This window comes from Tachyglossus aculeatus, chromosome 11 (assembly GCF_015852505.1).
Source record: "Tachyglossus aculeatus isolate mTacAcu1 chromosome 11, mTacAcu1.pri, whole genome shotgun sequence".
Lineage (NCBI taxonomy): Eukaryota > Metazoa > Chordata > Mammalia > Monotremata > Tachyglossidae > Tachyglossus > Tachyglossus aculeatus.
In genome coordinates, this window is record NC_052076.1 from 52,212,987 (window position 1) to 52,238,278 (window position 25,292).

The 25,292-nt window shown below is 43.6% G+C and overlaps 1 protein-coding gene across 4 annotated transcripts in view; it reads left to right on the plus strand.

Annotated features, from left to right (window-relative positions):
• The first annotated feature begins 556 nt into the window (after window positions 1-556).
• The window catches only part of AP1G1 (adaptor related protein complex 1 subunit gamma 1), an 88,827-nt gene continuing 64,091 nt past the window's right edge, over window positions 557-25,292 (plus strand). For 2 of the 4 annotated variants that reach the window (XM_038754871.1, XM_038754872.1), the window contains exons 1-2: window positions 557-694; window positions 18,829-18,860. In XM_038754871.1, the coding sequence (XP_038610799.1) occupies window positions 637-694; window positions 18,829-18,860 (90 nt within the window). In that variant the 5' untranslated portion in view covers window positions 557-636. Of the gene's footprint in view, window positions 722-18,828; window positions 18,861-25,292 lie in introns of all 4 variants that reach the window. The other 2 variants (XM_038754874.1, XM_038754873.1) reach the window with 2 other exon arrangements.

The window sequence follows — 25,292 nt, forward strand, 5'->3', positions numbered from 1 at the left end:
ATGACTGACAGAATGAATGACTGACAGAATGAATGAATGTCAGAATGAATGAATGAATGTCAGAATGAATGAATGAATGTCAGAATGAATGACTGACTGAATGAATGAATGTCAGAATGAATGACTGACTGACTGAATGAATGACAGAATGAATGAATGACAGAATGACTGACTGAATGAATGAATTTCGGCCTATTTTCCTCATGCCACTGAAGGGACGGCTCCCTCCCCTCAGGCTCCCTCGGTCCCCCGACTTGGGGCTCCGCCCCCCTCGGCGGAACGGAAGTCGGGGAGCCCCCGGGCCCGGCCGGAACACTTTGGCTGCGACGCCCCGCGGCGGTGACTCGGCAGCGGCGTCCTGCGTCATCGGCGACGTCGCGCGTCATCAGCGCCGTCGTCTCCCATCGCCCAACGCTCGGCACCGCCCGCTCAGGAAAATAGTCCCTGGAGGCCGTCAGAGGCGCGCCGCGGAGGAACACCTCTCATAACGAGTTCGTGGACGCGTATAAAGGTCCGGTTCGGAGGGTGGAGCAGGGAGCCAATCGCGTCCTCGCTCCGGGCGGCGCGCGCCCCCCTCCTGCGCGGATCCCTCCGCCTGCAGTAGCGGTGGTGAGGCCGAGGGAGCCGCCATTTTGGATGTTCGGTTCCTGCAGCCGCCGCCGCCGCCCCCGGTTTCAGTCGAGGTTTCGGGCCGGTGAGTGTCGCCGGGGCCGAGGCTGAGGTGGGTTTTCCTCAGGGGAGGACGCACGGACGGTCGGTCGGTCGGTCGGCTGGCTGTCTGGCTGCACGGCTCCTGTCAGGGGCACGGCCGCTGAGGGGTCGGGCCCTGAGGGGGGCCTGAGGGGGCCGGCCGGCCCTAACGACAACCCCTCCACGCTCCCCACCCCTCAGTAAGAGTAATAACAATAATAGTGTTGATGTGTGGTGAACCCTTGCTATGCGCCAGCGACAATAATAATGATACCATTTATTAAGCGCTTACTATGTGCAAGTAGTAATGATGACGGGATTTGTTAAGCGCTTACCATGTGCAAGCAATAATAATCATGATGATGGGATTTGTTAAGCGCTTACTATGTGCAAGCCCTAATAATAATAGTGATGATGGGATTTGTTAAGCGCTTACTATGTGCAAGTAGTAATAATCATGATGATGGGATTTGTTAAGCGCTTACTATGTCCAAGTAGTAATGATGATGATGATGGGATTTGTTAAGCGCTTACTGTGTGCAAGCAATAATAATCATGATGGGATTTGTTAAGCACTTACTGTGTGCAAGTAATAGTAATAATGATGATGATGGGATTTGTTAAGCGCCTATTATGTGCTAGTAATAATAATCATGATGATGGGATTTGTTAAGCGCTTACTATGTGCAAGTAGTAATGATGATGATGGGATTTGTTAAGCGCTTACTATGTGCAAGTAGTAATAGTGGTGATGATGGGATTTGTTAAGCGCTTACTATGTGCAAGCAATAATAATCATGATGATGGGATTTGTTAAGCGCTTACTATGTGCAAGCAATAATAATCATGATGGGATTTGTTAAGCGCTTACTATGTACAATAATATCATGATGATGGGATTTGTTAAGCACTTACTATGTGCAAGTAATAGTAATAATGATGATGGGCCTTATTAAGCGCTTACTGTGCAAGCAATAGTAATAATGATGATGATGGGATTTGTTAAGCATTTACTATGTGCAAGTAGTAATAATTTTGATGGGATTTGTTAAGCGCTTACCATGTGCAAGGAATAATAATCATGATGATGGGATTTGTTAAGCGCTTTCTATGTGCTAGTAATAATAATCATGATGATGGGATTTGTTAAGCGCTTACTATGTCCAAGTAGTAATGATGATGATGATGGGATTTGTTAAGCGCTTACTGTGTGCAAGCAATAGTAATCATGATGATGGGATTTGTTAAGCGCTTACTATGTGCAGGTAATAATAATCATGATGATGGGATTTGTTCAGCGCTTATGTACAAGTAATAGTATCATGATGATGGGATTTGTTAAGCGCTTACTATGTGCAAGCAATAATAATCATGATGGGATTTGTTAAGCGCTTACTATGTACAATAATATCATGATGATGGGATTTGTTAAGCACTTACTATGTGCAAGTAATAGTAATAATGATGATGGGCCTTATTAAGCGCTTACTGTGCAAGCAATAGTAATAATGATGATGATGGGATTTGTTAAGCGTTTACTATGTGCAAGTAGTAATAATGATGATGGGATTTGTTAAGCGTTTACTATGTGCAAGTAGTAATAATTTTGATGGAATTTGTTAAGCGCTTACCATGTGCAAGCAATAATAATCATGATGATGGGATTTGTTAAGCGCTTACTATGTGCAAGTAATAATAATCATGATGATGGGATTTGTTCAGCGCTTATGTACAAGTAATAGTATCATGATGATGGGATTTGTTAAGGGCTTACTATGTGCAAGCAATAATAATCATGATGGGATTTGTTAAGCGCTTTCTATGTACAATAATATCATGATGATGGGATTTGTTAAGCACTTACTATGTGCAAGTAATAGTAATGATGATGGGCTTTATTAAGCGCTTACTGTGCAAGCAATAGTAATAACGATGATGATGGGATTTGTTAAGCGTTTACTATGTGCAAGTAGTAATAATGATGGGATTTGTTAAGCGTTTACTATGTGCAAGTAGTAATAATGATGGGATTTGTTAAGCATTTACTATGTGCAAGTAGTAATAATTTTGATGGAATTTGTTAAGCGCTTACCATGTGCAAGTAATAATAATCATGATGATGGGATTTGTTAAGCGCTTACTATGTGCAAGCAATAATAATCATGATGATGGGATTTGTTAAGCGCTTTCTATGTGCTATTAATAATAATCATGATGATGGGATTTGTTAAGCGCTTACTATGTGCGAGTAATAATAATCATGATGATGGGATTTGTTAAGCGCTTACTATGTGCAAGTAATAGTAATCATGATGATGGGATTTGTTAAGCACTTACTATGTGCGAGTAATAGTAATCATGATGGGATTTGTTAAGCACTTACTATGTGCAAGTAATAGTAATAATGATGATGGGATTTGTTAAGCGCTTACTATGTGCAAGCAATAATAATCATGATGATGGGATTTGTTAAGCGCTTACTATGTGCAAGCAATAATAATAATGATGATGGGATTTGTTAAGTGCTTACTATGTGCAAGCAATTATAATCATGATAATGGGATTTGTTAAGCGCTTACTATGTGCAAGTAATAATAATCATGATGATGGGATTTGTTAAGCGCTTACTGTGTGCAAGCAATAATAATCATGATGATGGGATTTGTTAAGCACTTACTATGTGCAAGTAATAGTAATAATGATGATGATGGGATTTGCTAAGCGCTTACTATGTGCAAGCAATAATAATAATGATGATGATGGGATTTGCTAAGCGCTTACTATGTGCAAGCAATAATAATAATGATGATGATGGGATTTGTTAAGCGTTTACTATGTGCAAGTAGTAATAATGATGATGGGATTTGTTAAGCACTTACCATGTGCAAGGAATAATAATCATGATGATGGGATTTGTTAAGCGCTTTCTATGTGCTAGTAATAATAATCATGATGATGGGATTTGTTAAGTGCTTACTATGTCCAAGTAGTAATGATGATGATGATGGGATTTGTTAAGCGCTTACTGTGTGCAAGCAATAGCAATAATGATGATGGGATTTGTTAAGCGCTTACTGTGTGCAAGCAATAGCAATAATGATGATGGGATTTGTTAAGCGCTTACTATGTGCAAGCAATAATAATCATGATGGGATTTGTTAAGCGCTTACTATGTGCAAGCAATAATAATCATGATGGGATTTGTTAAGCGCTTACTATGTGCAAGCAATAATCATGATGATGGGATTTGTTAAGCGCTTACTATGTGCAGGCAATAATAATCATAATTATGGGATTTGTTAAGCACTTAACTATGTGCAAGTAATAGTAATAATGATGATGGGATTTGTTAAGCGCTTACTATGTGCAAGCAATAATAATAATGATGATGGGATTTGTTAAGCGTTTACTGTGTGCAAGTAGTAATAATTATGATGGGATTTGTTAAGCGCTTACTATGTGCAAGCAATATAATCATGACGACGGGATTTGTTAAGGGCTTACTGTGTGCAAGCAATAATAATCATGATGGTGGGATTTGTTAAGCGCGTACTGTGTGCAAGTAATAGTAATAATGATGATGATGGGATTTGTTAAGCGCTTACTATGTGCAAGCAATGATAATCATGATGACGGGATTTGTTAAGCGCTTACTATGTGCAAGTAGTAATGATGGTAGTATTTGTTAAGAGCTTACTATGTGCAATCAGTAATAATAATGATGGGATTTATTAAGCGCGTACTATGTGCAAGCAATAATAATAATAATGATGATGGGATTTCAGTGCTTACTATGTGCAAGCAATAATAATAATAATGAAGATGGGATTTGTTAAGCGCATACTATGTGCAAGTAATAATAATAATGATGATGGGATTTGTTAAGCGCTTACTATGTGCTAGTAATAATCATGATGACGGGATTTGTTAAGCACTTACTATGTGCAAGCAATAATAATCATGATGACGGAATTTGTTAAGTGCTTACTATGTGCAAGTAGTAATGATGATAGTATTTGTTAAGCACTTACTATGTGCAAGCAGTAATGATGATGATGGGATTTATTAAGCGCTTACTATGTGCAAGCAATAATAATAATGATGATGGGATTTGTTAAGTACTTACTATGTGCAAGCAGTAATGATGAAGATGGGATTTCTTAAGCGCTTACTATGTGCAAGCAATAATGATAATGATGATGGGATTTATTAAGCGCTTACTATGTGCAAGCAGTAATAATGATGATGATGGGATTTATTAAGTGCTTACTATGTGCAGGCAATAATAATGATGATGATGGGATTTGTTAAGCGCTTACTATGTGCAAGCAGTAATGATGATGGACTTTGTTAAGCGCTTACTATGTGCAAGCAGTAATAACAATAATGATGGGATTTGTTAAGCGCTTACTATGTGCAAGCAATAATAACAATAATGATGATGGGATTTAAGCGCTTACTATGTGCAAGCAATAATAACAATAATGATGATGGGATTTGTTAAGCGCTTACTGTGTGCAAGCAATAATAATAATAATGATGATGGGATTTGTTAAGTGCTTACTATGTGCAAGCAGTAATAATAATGATGATGATGGGATTTGTTAAGCGCTTACTATGTGCAAGCAATAATAATAATAATGATGATGGGATTTGTTAAGCACTTACTATGTGCAAGTAGTAATATTGATGATGGGATTTGTTAAGCGCTTACGGTGTGCAAGCAATAATAATCACGATGGGATTTGTTAGGCGCTTACTATGTGCAAATAGTAATAATGATGTGATGGGATTTAAGCGCTTACAATGTACACGTAGTAATGATGGTGGGATTTGTTAAGCGCTTACTATGTGCAAGTAGTAATAATGATGATGGGATTTGTTAAGCGCTTACTATGTGCAAGTAGTAATAATGTGATGGGATTTAAGCGCTTACAATGTGCAAAGCACTGTTCTAAGCACTGGGGAGGTTACAAGGTGATCAGGTGGTCCCACAGTTGGCTCCCAGTCTTCATCCCCATTTTACAGATGAGGGAACTGAGGCCCAGAGAAGTGAAGTGACTTGCTCAGAGTCACACAGCTGACAATTGGTGGAGCTAGGATTTGAACCCATGACCTCTGACTCCAAAGCCCGGACTCTTTTCATTAAGCCACGCTGCTTGGCTCCCCGGCCCCAGCGACAACCCCTCCACGCTCCCCACCCCTTAGTAATAGTAATAACAGTAATAATGTTGATATTTGGTAAGCGCTTACTAAGCACCACCAACAATAATAATAACAATAATGATAGCATTTATTAAGTGCTTACTATGTGCAAGTAATAATGATGGTGTTTGTTAAGCACTTACTATGTGTAAGTAATAATAATGATGATGGGATTTGTTAAGGGCTTACTATGTGCAAAGCACTCTTCTAAGCGCTGGGGAGGTTACAAGGTGATCAGGTGGTCCCACGGGGGGGCTCCCAGTCTTCATCCCCATTTTACAGATGAGGGAACTGAGGCCCAGAGAATAATAATAATAATGATGATATTTGTTAAGCGCTTACTATGTGCAAAGCACTGTTCTAAGCGCTGGGGAGGTTACAAGGTAATCAGGTTGTCCCATGGGGGGCTCCCAGTCTTCATCCCCATTTTACAGATGAGGTAACTGAGGCACAGAGAAGGGAAGTGACTTGCCAAGAGTCACACAGCTGACAAGCAGCGAAGCCGGGATTTAAGTGCTTACTATGTTCCAGGCCCTGTTCTAAGCCCTGGAATAGATACAAGGTAATCAGGTTGTCCCACCTGGGGCTCACAGTCTTAACCCCCATTTTACAGAAGAGGGTTGAGATTAGAACCCATGACCTCTGACTCCCAAGCCCGTGCTCTTTCCATTGAACCACGCTGCTTCCATAGCTTGGCCAACCCCTGCAGCCACCCAGCTGTGGTGATTCTCTAGGAATCAGAGAAGCAATGTGGCTTAGCGGAAAGAACCTGGGCTTGGAAGTCAGAGGTCGTGGGTTCTAATCCCGTCTCCGCCACTTGTCAGCTGTGTGACTCTGGGCAAGTCACTTCTCTGGGCCTCAGTTCTCTCATCTAAAATGGGGATTAAGACTGCAAGCCCCACATGGGACAATTTAGTAATCTTGTATCTACCCCAGTGCTTGAAACAGTGTTTGGCACGTAGTAAGTGCTTAACAAATACCATTATTATTATTATCATTATTATTAGGAATGTGCATCCGGTTTTCTCAGGATGGTGGTGGTGCCGCCGCTATCCCAGCGTTTGACAGAGGCGATAGGGAAAGATCTGCCCAGATGTATTGGTGTCTAGTTGCTACGTATTGCCCTCTTATCAATGACTGGATAAAGCAAGGGCAGTTTCCTAGTCTTCTAGTCAAAATGTATTCCCCCTACGGAATAGCCTTTTGAGGGGGGGTTTCATGGCCTGAAATTGAAAGCTCCAGGACCTTTACCAGCTGTGTGACTTTGGGCAAGTCACTTCACTTCTCTGGGCCTCAGTGACCTCACCTGTATAATGGGGATTGAGACCGTGAGCCCCATGCGGGACAACCTGATTACCTTGTGTCTACCCTAGCCTTTAGAAACGTGCTTGGCACGTAGTAAGCGCTTAACAAATACCATCATTATTATTATTCAGCATAAGGGAAACGAGCCAGTTGTATCTGTTAGTGTCCTGAAGTTCCTTGATTTCCTTTCCTGATGGCAACTTGTGACCTGTTTTCAGAAGTGATGAAGAGGAGCCAGAAGCCCAACCACTGATTGATTGCGGGGGAAACCTTTAAGCAAGAACACCTCCCTTGTTCCATGTACTTAGAACCCCAGGCTAGGGGAGGGGCAGCCATCTAAAGCACCGAGTCCTCATTCTTGGAAAAACAAGTCAGAACCTTCATGGGGATGGTTTCTGGGGATGGTTTCCACATCCCAGCCCGTCGAAGTGAGTCGACTGGGAGGGTGTCGAAGGGAGGGAGACAAGCTCAGCAATCGTTTGCCTGCTCACATGTTAGTCAGTACCCTGCGATCACCCTTCCAGCTCTCAAACCCTCATATTAGTTATTTCAAAGTTGGGTGCCCCAAACCTTGTTTTCCTGTGTTTGTCATGTCACTGTAGACATCACCACCCTCCTTCCCGGCTCACTAGCCCTTACCCTTGGCATGACCCTTGATGCCTCTCTCTCATTCAACCCACTTACCCAATCTCCCTCCCCCCCCGCCCTACCTCCTTCCCCTCCCCACAGCACCTGTATATATGTCTGTACAGATTTATTACTCTATTTTACTTGTACATATTTACCATTCTATTTATTTTATTATGTTAATATGTGTTGTTTTGTTGTCTGTCCCCCCCTTCTAGACTGTGAGCCCGCTATTGGGTAAGGACCGTCTCTATATGTTACCAACTTGTACTTCCCAAGCGCTTAGTACAGTGCTCTGCACACAGTAAGCACTCAATAAATACGATTGAATGAATCTATCACTAAATCCTTTTGATTCTATGGAGAGAGCACAGGCTTGGGTGCCAGAAGGTCATGGGTTCTAATCCTAGCCCTGCCATTTGTCTGCTCTGTGACCTTGGGTAAGTCACTTCACTTCTCTGGGCCTCAGTTACCTCATCTGGAAAATGGGGATTGAGCGTGTGAGCCCCTTGTGGGGCAGGGATTATGTCCAATCCTGTTTGCTCGTATCCTCCCCAGCACGTAGTACAGTGCCAGGCAATAGTAAGCACCGAACAAATACCACAATTATTGTTAGTAGTGTTATAAAAATATATTTATTTAGTGGATGATGTGCATATAGGTTTAATTCTATTTGTTCTGATGACTTTGACACCTGTCTACATGTTTTGTTTTTGTTGTCTGTCTCCCCCACAGACTGTGAGACCGTTGTTGGGTAGGGGCTGTTTCTATATGTTGCCAACTTGTACTTCCAGGGAGCTTAATACAGTGCTCTGCACACAGTAAGCGCTCAATAAATACGATTGAATGAATGAATATTCTGACGATGCATATTCCCACTACCTAAGTAGATGAGTAGCTTTCTTGACCCTTATTCAGGAAAGTAAAGGGCGATTTCTTTGTAATCTTCATTTTGGGGACTGTAATAGTACTTGTTTAATGCTCTCCAGTGACTGATGATGTAGAGAGTGTTGGGAATTCCCTTAACAGTTAATTCTTTATGGGAATCGTTATGTTAATGAAGTAATTTGCCATAGCATATATCGTAGAAGACATAAAGTTCTTAACAGTGAATTATCGATAACTGTATTTAAGTACTCACAATGTGCAGAACACTAAGCACTAGGGTAGATACCAGGTATTCAGGTCTGCTGCAGCCCCTGGCCCACGTGAGGCTCACAGTCTAATTGGTGATTCCTCATTTCTTTTGAGGTAGGTGAGTGTAATTGACTCATTGTGATTTTACAATTGAAGAAACCCATGCCCAGAGAAGGTAAATAATTTGCCTGAGGTCATATAGCAAAGCCACTTTACATAAAACTAAGAATTAGAACGGATGTGTTTCAGTTATCATTGCTGCTTTAATCTGTGTGCTTCATTTTTCTTATGAAAAGTGTTTCCATTTTGTGGTAAAATCTTGTGAATTATAGTGTGTATACATGTCCTGTAAGAAGACCTTAGTGTTTTGCGTGTGAAAAATAATGAGCTGCATTGTTACTTTTGGTGTGTAACTTAAGCTTATCAAGTGTTTAGAAAGCAATTCAAAGGTATACTAGAATGAATAGTATGAGTTTTCCAAGTTTTGGAATCTTGATTCTGTATTGGTTCATAGGGAATTTGAGGGCAGTTTCTTACAGATGAATGATGAAGTGTAACCATATTTTAAACAGAATAAATTATTTAAGGAATGCTGCATAATTGGATTATTCATGCATTCAGCAAACATTTGTTGGGCACTGAATGAGTGTTCATAGCATTATGAACTAGATTGATTTATTATTCTCTGAAGGTTACGTTTATATCTATTTTGACAAGTGCTTTACTTTTACCTTGAGTATGTTACATGTTCTAGTTGAAGTAGTTTGTGGTGTTAATAGCTTCTGAATTGCAGATACTAATTTGATTGGACCATGGCCCATTGCCAAACTTCAAGTAACACATGACTGTTCCATGTGTTTTATCACCTTGGTCAGGACATCCAAGTTCTAGTTCCTCTTTCTTGCTGTCCGTATCATTACCTTCATATGTCCTCTAAGTACCGTCATTTCTTAATCCGTCAGGAACTTAATAAGTGTGGTATTTGTTAAACGCTTACTATGTGCCAGGCACTGTACTAAGCGTATTTATTGAGTGCTTACTATGTGCAGGGTACTGTGACTAGTCTTGTGACCAATTTATGTCCCTAATTGTCTGTGAGCACTTTCAAATTTTCCATTGATAGTCTCTTTATTTACCAAAGCTAACTTTTGATATATTCGGTAAAGGAAGTTTAAGAATTGTCTTACCCTCTTAGCTGCCTTTGACATATTGCCCGTTCTCTTCAACACCATATCGCCTGGTTGTCTGCCTACTTTTTCAGTCTCTTTTGATGGCTTTCACCCTTTAACTGGAGGTTCTGTTTTGGGTTCTAAACTTGACCCTCTGTAGAGTGTAATCTTGTGGGCAGGGATTGCATCTCCTATCTGTTGTTTTGTGCTTTTCCAAGCTTAAGGCAGTGCTCTTGTACTATACTCATTTTCTCTTGGAGAACCTGTTTGAATGGGCTTTAACTGTCCCCTCCGTGGAAAAGTCCCAATCAGTCAATCAATCAATCGATCGTATTTATTGAGCGCTTACTGTGTGCAGAGCACTATACTAAGAGCTTGGGAAGTACAAGTTGGCAACATATAGAGACAGTCCCTACCCAACAGTGGGCTCACAGTCTAGAAGGGGGAGACAGAGAACAAAACCAAACATATTAACAAAATAAAATAAATAGAATAGATATGTACAAGTAAAATAAATAGAGTAGTAAATATGTACAAACATATACATATATACAGGTGCTGTGGGGAAGGGAAGGAGGTAAGACGGTGGGAATGGAGAGGGGGGCGAGGGGGAGAGGAAGGAGGGGGCTCAGTCTGGGAAGGCCTCCTGGAGGAGGTGAGCTCTCGGGCTGTGAAGGGAGGAAGAGAGCTAGCTTGGCAGATGTGGGGAGGGAGGGCATTCCAGGCCAGGGGGATGATGTGGGCCGGGGGTCGACGGCGGGACAGGCGAGAACGAGGCCTGGTGAGGAGATTAGCGGCAGAGGAGTGGAGGGTGCGGGCTGGGCTGGAGAAGGAGAGAAGGGAGGTGAGGTAGGAGGGGGCGAGGGGATGGACAGCCTTGAAGCTGAGGGTGAGGAGTTTCTGCCTGATAAATCTACCTCGCTAGCCCCAACCTCACCCCGACTTTACAGTTTCCTTCTGCTTTCTGAATGTCACATAATGACCAGCTGGTGCCTTAAACTCCATAGAACAAAAACTTAAATCTTCAGCTTTCCTCCTAAACCTCCTCCTACCTTTTCGTGCTTGACATGGCACTGTCACTACCATCTTCCCTGTCAGAAAAGCTCAAAACATTGGTATTATCTTTGCCGCCTCATAGTCTCTTTCACCTCCTGCACTGTCACTTCTTTGCAGCCAGCTAGATTTCCTCCAAGGTATTTTCTGAATCTACTCCCTCCTCCCCAGCCTTGTGGCTACCGTTTTCATCCAAACCTTTGTCACCCCTAGGCCGGGCTAATAATAATTATTATGATAGTTAAGTTCTTGCCACATGCCAAGCACCATACTAAACACTGAGGTAGATAGCGTATAATCAGGCCAAATACAGGGCTCACAGTCTAAGTAGGAGGGAGAATTGGTATTGAATCTGCACTTTGCAGATGAAGAAACGGAGTCACAGAGAAGTTAAGTAACTTGTCCAAGGCCACATAGCAGGCAAGTGGCAAAGCTGAAATTAGAACCCAGGCCCATGCTCTTTGCACTAGGCTGCGCTACTTCAAACATTGCCTCCTTACTGGTCTCCCTCATAATAATAATAATAATAATAATAGCATTTATTAAGTGCTTACTATGTACCAAGCACTGTTCTAAGCGCTGGGGAGGTTACAAGGTGATCAGGTTGTCCCACGGGGGGCTCACATTAATCCCCATTTTACAGATGAGGGAACTGAGGCCTAGAGAAGTTGTGACTTGCCCATAGTCACACAGCTGACATACAGCTATTCCCCTTACTAGTGGTTGGACTGTCTTTCTAAAATGTTGTTCAGATCACATTTCTCTCCCTCTGTCCCCCCCCCCCCAGAAGAAAAAAATCCAAAAAACAGTAAATCTTTAGTGTTTACTTGTTGCTCTCCTCATCAAATAAAAACTACCCATTGTATTAAAGACTGTCCATCAGCTGTGTCCTCACTTTTTGGCTCTCTTCTCCCAGCGTACCCCAGTTTGCACTCTTTGCTCCTCCAATCAATCTACAGTATTTCCTGAGCATTTTATTCATTCATTCATTCAATCGTATTTATTTATTCATTCAATCGTATTTATTGAGCGCTTACTGCGTGCAGACCACTGTACTAAGCGCTTGGGAAGTACAGGTTGGCAACATATAGAGACGGTCCCTACCCAACAACGGGCTCATGTTTGCAAGACACTATGTTAAGCACGCGGGAGAAGACAATACAATAGAGTTGGTAGGTACGATCCCTACCCACAAGGAGCCTACGGTCTAGAGCGGGAAAGAGACGTCAAAATAAATTACCAGTAGAGAAAATGGGAGAGAGGAAGGATAGGCACAGAAGTGCAGTAGGACTGGGTGACTATCAAGTGCTCAAGATCTGCGTGAATAGATGTTGTAGAAGCAAAGGAAAATACGGGAAGTGAGGACAGGTCAGGGAAAGCCTCTGGGAGGAGATATGATATAAATGAAGCTGCATTTCGCTCTTCACTCAACTGACTAGTTGCTTTTTCCTCAAAACTGCCAAACCATTTATCTTCTCACTTTGAAAGCCCTCCCAAGAAGCACCATCCCTCAGAGGCATTCTCTGACTACTCCCCATCTTCCTGATCAGAAGATCTCCTGTTAACCCTACCACTTACGTGTGTATTGTGGTGTACCAGTTGTATCTGTGTTTTCCATTGTCTGTAAAAATCCCTCTGTCTACGTGGCTCCTTCTTTATATCATAAGCCCCTTAATAATAATAACGATGGTATTTGGTAAGCGCTTACTATGTGCAAAGCACTGTTCTAAGCCCCGGGAGGTTACAAGGTGATCAGGCTGTCCCATGGGGGGCTCACAGTTTTTAATCCCCATTTTTCAGATGAGGTAACTGAGAAGCAGCGTGGCTCAGTGGAAAGGGCACAGGCTTTGGAGTCAGAGGTCATGGGTTCGAATGCCGGCTCCACCAATTCAGCTGTGTGACTTTGGGCAAGTCACTTAACTTCTCTGTGCCTCAGTTACCTCATCTGTAAAATGGGGATTAAGACTGTGAGCCCCATGTGGGACAACCTGATCACCTTGTAACCTCCCCAGCTCTTAGAACAGTGCTTTGCACATAGTAAGCGCTTAATAAATGCCATCAAAAAAAAAAAAAAAAAGAAACCGAAAGCTTAAGCTGATCAAACTGTATTAAAAATCCAAATCAGGAAAGACTAAAGTTCTCAGCAGGGTCTACCCAACTTTATCACATTTATTATGGTGGACTAGGGTATTTTTCATGCCACAAGGTGAGTTGATATCACAATCTGAGGGGTGTTTTTTGCATTAGAAAAATGACATACGCTTTACCAAGTGCTGGGGTAGATACAAGATAATCAGATTCGGACATGGACTTTGTCCTTCACGGGGTTCACAGTGTTGGTGTGAGAGCAGGTATTGAATTCCCTTTTCACAGATAAGGAAACTGAGGCACAGGAAGTTTAAGTGACTTGCTGAAGGTCACAAGGCAGGAAAATGGCAGATTAACTTGGATTCTGAAAATCCCACCCTTCTACCTAAAACTGACAACTTGCTCACCTGTTCCATATGCCAATGTGATTTCTTTATCCTATATACAATTCTGTTTCCAGTTCACCTTTGATTTTTGGCTTTCCCTTAGTTCCTCTTTATTCTTCAGCTGTTCCTTGGTTGTTAATTATTTGCATTAGCAAGATTTTAAGGGAGCGTAGTTGGAACATACCTCAAACTGGTTATAACTTTCATCTTTTCACTTGTAATTTGTCATTTACATTTATTCAGACAAAAGACAGATTTATATTTCGGAGGTTTTGGGTTTTTTGGTGTGGAGGAGTGTTTGCTAAAGTCATCTGAATGGAGGACATGGGAATGGAGCAGATTGGGCAAATGGCTAATTTTCATTTCTCATTTGAAGACATGTTAGACCATCCCAAATTTTAAGAGTTCAGTCCTCTTGGAGGAGTAATTTCCAGTTGAAGTTTGAAAGAAAAACGTTTCAAAGTGGGGGAAAAAGTTACCTTTAGGCAGCTTCTTCTAAGGCTTTAGTAAAGACAGATAGTGTAAAGGGGTAGGGCATGGTGGTATTGTGAAAGGCAGCCAAAAAGTGCACTTTTCTCTCTTCCAAATCTGGGAGTTTCCTGCAGCCTCTTCAGACTATTGGAAACACAAAGGTAATTAGGAATTACATGTTAAGCAAAATATTTTTGAAACTTATGTTCTCATTTCTTTGTGAGTTGGGTTTTTGGGGCCTGGGGGTGAAGGAATGGTGACTCTGAAGGGAAGACACCTGCAATCTTCATCCTTAACTGCATGTCATTTTAAAACTCTTTTAAAAGGCATGAACTTCTTGTTACAGTAACAAGTAGTCACCCGATACATTGTTCCATGATCATGACCACCGTGTAACTAATGTAATTGTGTTTTACAAGATGAGTATCTCCTGCTTTTCAATTTGTTAAAGTTTGAGATTAATACTCTGAATCTATGGGAATATGGAAGTGTCTCACAATTTCTTTGAGAATTTGGGGATTTTTGAATTTTTTTTCCTATCAAGGCTTCCATTAGGGTAGAAGGCATAGTACATTTTAGGGTTCATTCAGCTACAGTTCCAACTGAGGAAAGTACCAGATACTCTGAAACTTTTGGGGGGCAGTTTCTGTTGAACGAACTGTCTTTTAAAATTAATGGGGGTTTCTCCAACATGGTTAGTGAAGACTTTTCCCCTTTAACCTCACTAGAGAAATCATTGCTTGTTCATCTTGAAACAGAGAACAATTTTTTCAATACAGTTTAATGCTTAGACTGTGAGCCATACGTGGGGCAGGGACTGAGTCTAACCTAGTTAACTTGTTCCTCTCTCAGTGCTTAGAACAGTGTTTGACAAATTGTAAGTGCTTAACAAATGCCATTAAAAAAATGCTCCTTCTAGAATACCCAAACAGTTCCCATCCTTCTTTGAAACCATTAAGACATTTTTTTTGAATGGAAATATTAAAATGTCATCTCACTAGGATGTGGGTCTTTGTTGTAAAGGGAACAAATATAGAAGTCTACTATTTTGAAAAGCAATCTGAGGACCCTGCAGTATAGTGAACTGACGCTCTGCGGTTGTTAGGTTTTTTTTGCTGTGATTATGGGGTAAAAAAAGGGCATTTTTAAGCTTCTCTTTCCCCTTCATCTTGAAAGTGCAAAAGAAGGCGATATCGATCATGCGCAAACTGCACCCAAATCCCCAAAGAGACCATACCTGATGATATTTGTATCTTTATCGGCTCCCCCAGTTCTGTATTTGAATCCAGTTTCTTTTCCCAAAATGTGACTTGCTTAGCTTTAAAAATATTAAACTCATTCAGAAGGAATTAGCAAGGAATGCCCCTGTCGTGGTAGGAAGTAGGAGAAAGAGGAACCCAGGTTGGGAAAGTTATTGCTTTGGCTGGACTCCATCCTGGCACACACAAAAGTGATTTAATTCAGAATGCGTTAGCTGGACTCAGTTGTATATGAGCGATTACAGTGTGCAGAGCACTGTACTAAGTGCTTGGGAGAGTACAGTATTACAGGGTTTGGTAGACACATTCCCTACCCTAGAATGATTTGTTAATAAGCAGCATGTGGCCTGGGACTCAGAAGAGCTGGATCTGATCTCAGCTCTGCCCTTTGTCTGCTGCGTGATCTTGGGCAAATCACTTAACTTCTCTGTGCCTCCATTTCCTCATCTGTAAGATGGAGATTGACTGTGAGCCCCATGTGGGACATGGACTGGGTCAATCAATCAATCATATTCATTGAGTGCTTACTGTGTGCAGAGCACTGTACTAAGCGCTTGGCCTGGGTCCAACCTGATTGGCTTGTATCTACCCAGCACTAATTGCACTGCCTATCGCATAATAAGTTAATTAACAAATATCATTGAAATAAAAAAAATAGGAATACCTAGGTTACACATTTCCCGTCTAGAGTAATGCTTATTATTATTGTTATGTTTGGAAAAACTTGGGGCCTTTTTACTCATCTAGTTATCATCCCTTTAACTCTCAATAGTGTATCCCCAAGATTAAATTGGAAAGAATCAAAGGAAAAACTTAGCTGACGGTCCTGCAGGAGGGATTTGAAATTATTTCCCAGAGGTTCTCACTAGACTGATACTCACCATATCCATTGTAATTGCTGCCATTTGTATGATTTATTCATTCATTCATTCAATCGTATTTATTGAGCGCTTACTGTATGCAGAGCACTGTACTAAGCGCTTGGGAAGTACAAGTTGGCAACATATAGAGACGGTCCCTACCCAACAGCAATAGTCCTCAGCCCTTTTTTACACAACTAAAATATAAATGATTTTTCTCATCATTCCTCTACGCCCCAAATTTCTTCTTGGAGCATTTGTTCTCTCATGGAAAAGATTGTTTCTGAAGTGCCTTAATGTACTCCTGGCTTGGGAATCAGAGGCTATTTGCACACTAATCAGACTTGTCCTCAAGCACCCCCGGACTCTCTGGCGGGGGACAGGAGGGGGTAGGGGAGGTGGCCATGTGGCTCATCCTCAGTGACTCTCCGGTTGGGAACTTGAGTAGCCTCTTATCCCACCACTAATCTCAGGGAGAACAAGAAAAACACTCTAGGTGTAGGCAGCAGGCTGGGCACTGGAATCTGCCCAGCCTGAGACAAGTGGAGCCCTGTCACCTTAGCTCCTCTTTCCACCCTTATCTGGCTCAGAGGGACAGAGCAGGCATTTCGGTTGCCCACCTTCCCTGAAAAGCTGTAGGTTAAAGCTATTACCTTCATCCCCTCTGGGCCAGGCATACGGGAATCAGGGGTAGCCCTCTTGCTATTTTAGCCCCCAAAGAGCCCTTAGGTAGAGCCTAGCTTCCTCGCCCACTCAATGCTTAGGACTCCCGGTAGCTGGGTGGGCTGCGGGCTGTATTTGTGGCATTGTTCTGTGAGCGAGGTTGTCACTGCAGACTGTTATAATGCCGCAGAGGGACAATTAGAGACGGGTGAGTGAGCATACTCTGCATTGCATTCCCAGAAGCACGGCCCCATCTGGGGTGTTCGACTGGACCAAATTGTCCAGTTCCAGGCTTTATTATCGGTTCTGTGGGTTTAATTTTTTTTTGGGGGGGTGTGTGGTCTGGGCAAGCATCTTTGCTGAATATGACCCCTTTGTCTTCCCACTAGATCTTAAAATAATCCTCTGCCTGCTTAAATCTTTGGCCGGGAGCCAGATATCATCTAAATCTCTTGGTCCAGTCTTCACTTCTCTGCGTGCCTTGGTTGTAGGAGCCCTCTTCTTTTCCTCTCCATACTAAATTAAAAAAAAAAACCCACAACCTCTCACAGAGCAAAAGATTAAAAAAAAAAAAGAAACAAAAACACTTTTATTATCTACCTCTTCACCCCTCCCCCATTTACCCCATGTTTCCAAACCAGAAGAGAAAGTTCTGGGGAGAACGGGGTTTGGGTGGGAAGTTGAGTAGTTCTGTTTTGAACACGTTAAATTTGAGGTGTCTGTGGGACATCTAAGCAGAGAAGTCCTGGATGCAGAAGGAAATGCGAAACTGGAAAGAAGGAGAGAGGTCGGGGCTGGAGAGGTGGATTTGGGAATCATTTGCCTACAGATGGTAGTTGAAGTTTTGGAAGTGATTGAATTCTCCAAGGGAATGGGCATAGATGGATACCCATTTGTTGCATTTTTATAAACCAGTCCAGTTTTCTGTGGTGAATTTTCATTATATCAATTGGGCATAAACTAAGGTTTCTTTACAAGTAGGTGTACAATAACAACCTACAAAATAACTTATATAATTTATATACGGAAGCAGAAGCAGCGTGGCATAGTGGAAAGAGTACGGGCTTGGGAATCAGAGGTTATGGGTTCTATTTCTGGCTCCGCCGTTGATCACCTGTGTGACTTTGGGCAAGTCACTTGACTTCCCTGTGCCTGTTACCTCATCTGTCAAATGGGGATTAAGACTGTGAGCTCCACATGGAACAACCTGATTACCTTGTATCTACCCCAGCGCTTAGAACGGCACATAGTAAATGCTTAGCAAATGCCATTATTATTATTATATACATTTAAATAAGTAATTTTTATTTGTGTGGTGGGGGGGAACAACCAAGAGCTGCAGATTGACAGCTGAAATAGAAATCGGAAATGGTGGCTGTTAGCATAGAACCACAATAATGTATAGAAATGGGAAGAAGACAAAACAAGGAAAATGAGAATAGAGTATATATTAAAATCTCTACCGAACAACATGGAAAGGGCCAATTTTGGGACAGTGTTGTGATAGTTCTTTGGAGGACATTTAGAGAGTTTTGCCAGGTGGGCCAGCTGATGCTAAAAGCACACGCACACTGAGAGCAATAGCAGTCTTTCAGTTCAGTCATCGGGTTCTCCCCAATCCTAGCAAGTTAGAGGGGATGTGAGATTGGAGGTGTCTATATAGGAGCAGATGACTTTTGATAAATTACCACTCCCTGAGTAGTCAGGATACTGGGAGAGACTGTGAAAGCACCTCGGGTGGGGGACAGGAATGGTTATAAAACTTGCTAACCTCTTAGGCTGAGGCCTAGTTAGCCTATAGTTTAAAACCCACCATTTATTGAAGGGTCAATCTCACTCATCTGCGTTTCCCAGTAAAAATGCCTGCTCGACTTCTGCTGTCAGAAGTTTTACACTCCACGTTTTTATGTTGCAGGGAGGATGAAGCGGCAGCTGCTGGTGGTAGAGGTATGTCATAGTGGGGTCTCACTAGAGAAGGAGGGATTTTTGAGTAGGTGTGAATTAGAGGCCTGTGTGACTACTGGATACAGTACAGCGCACTGTTATTGGGCCAGTGAAAAGGATCACTGGGTTCCAGTCTGTCAGGTTGCCTCAGGAATGCTGAGGTTTTCAAAGGAAAAGCAGTGGGCATAAAGAAGCCGCAGTTAGAATAGTATTGGACAGGGGTCTGGTTTGCTGAAGAATGGCCCTTTTGGGAGAAAACTGGTTAAACGGTCACCTTAATTTTGACTGAACCATTCATTGAGATGTAGGATGTCTGGGTTTCAGGTGGGTGAGCGGAGCTAAGGGGATTGCCTTGGTTATGGGACTACTACCTCACAATGGGCTGAGAACATTTCTAGCCCAGCATCCCGTGTCTTAACCTCCTTCTTAGTAGGACTCAGTGAGAGAGAGCAGGGATTGTATCCAGTGGTGGGCTTTTGTTTTTTTAATGGTATTTATTAAGGGCTTACTATGTGCAAAGCACTGTTCTAAGCGCTGGGGAGGTTATAAGGTGAACAGCCGTACCCCTCCCCATCCCCCCATCTTAACTCCTTCCCCTCCCCACAGCACCTGTATATATGTATATATGTTTGTACATATTTATTACACCCCCTGCCTTACCTCCTTCCCCTCCCCACATCACCTGTATATATGTATATGTTTGTACATATTTATCGCACCCCCTGCCTTACCTCCTTCCCCTCCCCACAGCACCTGTATGTATGTATATACTTTTGTACATGTTTATTACTCTATTTTATTTGTAAATATTTATTCAATTTATTTTATTTTGTTAATATGTTTTGTTTTGTTCTCTGTCTCCCCCTTCTAGACTGTGAGCCCACTGTTGGGTAGGGACCATCTATATGTTGCCAACTTGTACTTCCCAAGCGCTTAGTACAGTGCTCTGCACACCGTAAGTGCTCAATAAATACGATTGAATGAATGAATGAACAGGTTGTCCCATGGGGGGCTCACAGTCTTAACCCCCATTTTACAGATGAGGTCACTGAGGCCCAGAGAAGTTAAGTGACTTGCCCAAAGTCACACAGCTGACCATTGGCGGAGCCGGGATTTGAACCCATGACCTCTGACTCCAAAGCCGGGGCTCTTTCCACTGAGCCACGCTGCTTCGCTGGCTGTCCTGGTTGTCCCACCCGTCCTCCCAGAGTCACCAGTGTTCCTGGTTGTGGGTATAAATGGCCGTCACCATCTCCCGCCATGGAGTCTGGTTCTACTGCCGCTGCCTGAGGTGGGCCTGGCGGGCCTCTGTCGCGATGGATGGGGAGGACCAGACTTGAGGGCGGAGGAGAACTTCGTGTCGCTCCCGTGGCAGGTCGGAGGAAAGCTTTATGCGGCTCCTGTGGCACTCCCTGAAATGCCTGCAATTCGATGACCTGCAGCTGCTGGGGGGCTTATGTGTAACCCTAAGGTAACTGCAGAAACAACTCAAGGTCCACCTTACAGACGTTGCTGAAGCCTGAGTGGCGCAAACTGCACGGAAGCCACCGACCCCAGGGCAGACACAGCCCCGGCAGGAGGTCTGCAGCTCCTCTGGCCGCCTTCCATCCTCATCAGCCTCCCGGGAGATCGGGCCTAAGCCCTGACAGAAGAGGGGAGTAACCAGCACTGACGGCCCAAGTGCCCAAAGCCACCCGAGGATTGCGGGTAGCAAGACCTGCTGGGAACGGAGGTGCCGTCAGCGGCTCCTCGCAAACGCTGGGTTTTGCCGTATCGTCATCATCAATCGTATTTATTGAGCGCTTACTATGTGCAGAGCACTGTACTAAGCACTTGGGAAGTACAAATTGGCAACATATACAGTCCCTACCCAACAGTGGGCTCACAGTCTAAAAGGGGGAGACAGAGAACAAAACCAAACATACTAACAAAATAAAATAAATAGAATAGATATGTACAAGTAAAATAAATAAATAGAGTAATAAATATGTACAAACATATATACAGGTATCAGTTTTCCAGAATGTGTAGAACAGTGCTGCCAGCCTTCATCCTAGAATTGCTTTTGGTTGTGAAATAGGGAACTTTAGCTTTATTGAGGTCTCATCTCCTCCAAGAGACCTTCCCCGATTTAAGCCCTCTTTTTCCCAGCTTCCTCTCCCTTCTGTCTCGCTTCTGCACTCGGATCTGTGACCTTTGGACACTTGATGTTTGCCCCACCCTCAGCTCCACAGCACTTAAGTGCATATCTGTAAATTTTATTATTGTCTCCCCGCCCCCAGAGTGAAAGCTCTTATTTTTTATGGTATTTAAGCCTCTGCTCTTCACCAGGCACTGTACTAGACACTAGGGAGGATGCAAGCTGATCAGGTTCATTCATTTATTCATTCATTCAGTCGTATTTATTGAGCACTTACTGTGTGCAGAGCACTGTACTAAGCGCTTGGGAAGTCCAAGTTGGGAACGTCTAGAGACGGTCCCTACCCAGCAGTGGGCTCACAGTCTAGAAGGGGGAGACAGAGAACAAAACAAAACATATTAACAAAATAAAATAAATAGAATAAATATGTACAAATAAAATAAATAAATAGAGTAATAGGTTAGTTAGTTAGGTTGGACATAGTCCATGTCCAACATGGGGCTCGTAGTCTTAATCGTCACTTTGCAGATCAGGTAAATGAGGCACAGAGAAGTTAAATGACTTGCCCAAGGTCTCACAGCAGACAAGTGATTGAGTCAGATTTGGAACGCGGGGCCTTCTGACCCCCAGGCCTGTGCGCTGTCCACTAGACTACACTGCTTCTCGCTTGGGCAGTACTCTGTTGTACTCTCCCAAGCACCTACGTGGCTCAGTGGAAAGAACCTGGGCTTTGGAGTCAGAGGTCATCATCATCATCATCAATCGTATTTATTGAGCACTTACTATCAATCAATCAATCAATCGTATTTATTGAGCGCTTACTATGTGCAGAGCACTGTACTAAGCGCTTGGGAAGTACAAATTGGCATCACATAGAGACAGTCCCTACCCAACAGTGGGCTCACAGTCTAAAAGGGGGAGACAGAGAACAGAACCAAACATACCAACAAAATAAAATAAGTAGGATAGAAATGTACAAGTAAAATAAATAAATAAATAGAGTAATAAATATGTACAACCATATATACATATATACAGGTGCTGTGGGGAAGGGAAGGAGGTAAGACGGGGGGATGGAGAGGGGGACGAGGGGGAGAGGAAAGAAGGGGCTCAGTCTGGGAAGGCCTCCTGGAGGAGGTGAGCTCTCAGCAGGGCCTTGAAGGGAGGGAGAGAGCTAGCTTGGCGGATGGGCAGAGGGAGGGCATTCCAGGCCAGGGGGGATGACGTGGGCCGGGGGTCGATGGCGGGACGGGCGAGAACGAGGTACGTTGAGGAGATTAGCGGCAGAGGAGCGGAGGGTGCGGGCTGGGCTGGAGAAGGAGAGAAGGGAGGTGAGGTAGGAGGGGGCGAGGTGATGGACAGCCTTGAAGCCCAGGGTGAGGAGTTTCTGCTTGATGCGCAGATTGATCGGTAGCCATTGAAGTTTTTTGAGGAGGGGAGTAATATGTCCAGAGCGTTTCTGGACAAAGATAATCCGGGCAGCAGCATGAAGTATGGATTGAAGTGGAGAGAGACACGAGGATGGGAGATCAGAGAGAAGGCTAGTGCAGTAGTCCAGACGGGATAGGATGAGAGCTTGAATGAGCAGGGTAGCGGTTTGGATGGAGAGGAAAGGGCGGATCTTGGCAATGTTGCGGAGCTGAGACCGGCAGGTTTTGGTGACGGCTTGGATGTGAGGGGTGAATGAGAGAGCGGAGTCGAGGATGACACCAAGGTTGCGGGCTTGTGAGACGGGAAGGATGGTAGTGCCGTCAACAGAGATGGGAAAGTCAGGGAGAGGACAAGGTTTGGGAGGGAAGACAAGGAGCTCAGTCTTCGACATGTTGAGCTTTAGGTGGCGGGCGGACATCCAGATGGAGATGTCCTGAAGGCAGGAGGAGATGCGAGCCTGGAGGGAGGGGGAGAGAGCAGGGGCAGAGATGTAGATCTGGGTGTCATCAGCGTAGAGATGATAGTTGAAGCCGTGGGAGCGAATGAGGTCACCAAGGGAGTGAGTGTAGATTGAGAACAGAAGGGGACCAAGCACTGAACCTTGGGGAACCCCCACAGTAAGAGGATGGGAGGGGGAGGAGGAGCCTGCAAAAGAGACTGAGAAAGAACGACCGGAGAGATAAGAGGAGAACCAGGAGAGGACGGAGTCTGTGAAGCCAAGGTCAGATAGCGTGTTGAGGAGAAGGGGGTGGTCCACAGTGTCAAAGGCAGCTGAGAGGTCGAGGAGGATTAGGACAGAGTATGAGCTGTTGGATTTGGCAAGCAGGAGGTCATTGGTGACCTTTGAGAGCGCAGTTTCCGTGGAATGAAGGGGACGGAAGCCAGACTGGAGGGGGTCGAGGAGAGAGTTGTTGTTGAGGAAATAATACTATGTACAGAGCACTGTACTAAGCGCTTGGGAAGTACAAATTGGCAACATATAGAGACAGTCCCTACCCAGCAGTGGGCTCACAGTCTAAAAGGGGGAGACAGAGAACAAAACCAAACATACTAACAAAATAAAATAAATAGAATAGATATGTACAAGTAAAATAAATAAACAGAGTAATAAATATGTACAAACATATATACATATATACAGGTGCTGTGGGGAAGGGAAGGAGGTAAGATTGCAGGGATGGAGGGGAGAGAGGAAGGAAGGGGCTCAGTCTGGGAAGGTCACGGGTTCAAATCCCAGCTCCGTCAATTGTCAGCTGTGTGACTTTGGGCAAGTCACTTCTCTGTGCCTCAGTTACCTCATCTGTAAAATGGGGATTAAGACTGTGAGCCCCTCGTGGGACAACCTGATCACCTTGTTACCTCCCCAGCGCTTAGAACAGTGCTTTGCACATAGTAAGCGCATAATAAATACCATTATTATTGCTATTATTAATACAGTGTTCTACACACAATGGGAGCTCAGTAAATGCCTTTGATGAATAGGAAAATGGGGATTAAGACTGTGAGCCACTCGTGGGACAACCTGATCACCTTGTTACCTCCCCAGCGCTTAGAACAGTGCTTTGCACATAGTAAGCACTTAATAAATGCCATCATTATTATTATTAATAATACAGAGTTCTACACACAGTGGGAGCTCAATAAATGCCAGTGATGAATAGGAAAAGGCAACCAACTGAATAAACAGGTTGTGCAATCAGAACATTGATAATGAAAATTGATTGGTGTCTGGACATTTTGCCCCTGACCTCTTGTGTGACTTAGATTGAGTAATGGTTCTCTGGGTTTGATTGCTCTTCTGGGAAAGAGGGAGTTGGGAGACCCGACTTCTAGTCCCACTTGTGCCAAAGGTAGCTCACATGCGTGAAGACCGCTCACCCCCCCCCCCCCTTGCAGGGCACTGCACTCCAGCCTGCCTGGGAGGATCCAGAGAAGATTTTGGATTCCCCCATGGATTGAAATTGGGATTGCTTTGTGTGTGGTATACCTTCAAACTGAGGCTAACAGATTTGACCACCCCAGCTCACCATCATGCAAGGCAGAGTTGGACTTCAGACCTCTCACTGTGACTGAGCTACACCCACAAATGGTCAAAAGAAACAGCACAGTCACCTTGTGAACCTCTCCTTCCGTATTTTCTCTACAGTTCTTGGAGAGTTCTAGGACAGGTAATCGGTCCTAATCAATAGCCTGGATTGACTCTGGCCTGAACTGAGCAATCCCTAAAAAATGAATTGAATCTAAAAATACCTACCAACGACACCTGTAGCCAAGTTAACCTGTACTAGCCTTTTTTTTTTTTTAAATCCCAGATGGCACTTAGAGTGAGAGATAACTTACTGCAAGCAATGGATCAGGCCTTAAGTCTCTCAGGACAGGATTCAGATTCCCCTGCCCAGCTCCCAGCATAGAAGGGCTAAGGTGTTCAAAATGCTTTATTTGTTTTTGTTTTCCTTCTCTCTCCTCTCTCCAGAGCTTGCTTTCCCCCCCGCCCCCCCAACTCCTCCCCATAAACTGAGATGGGTGGGGCAGCTCTTCATCGGCTTCGTTGATAAACCAGTTCCTTTCCAAATCCTTCCAAAACACCCAGGAAGGGGGATTAGGGTTAATAATTGAGGGTGAGCTATAGAAGGAAGGGCTATCTCCCATAATCCCAAACAAAGGCCTAGTTAACACTGCCTACTTGCTCAGTGCATTCTGTGCCTTAGTGGGAGTGACTGTCATGGGTGAGAGAGTTTGTGTGGTGCTGCAGAAAGCACTGCAACACTTCCTCTGCCCAGCGTCTTGGTCTTGATGTCTCAAGACTGCCCAGATTGTGGGGAGAAGGTCTCATCTTGGGTTGGGGGCACTGGAAGGCCTTGGGG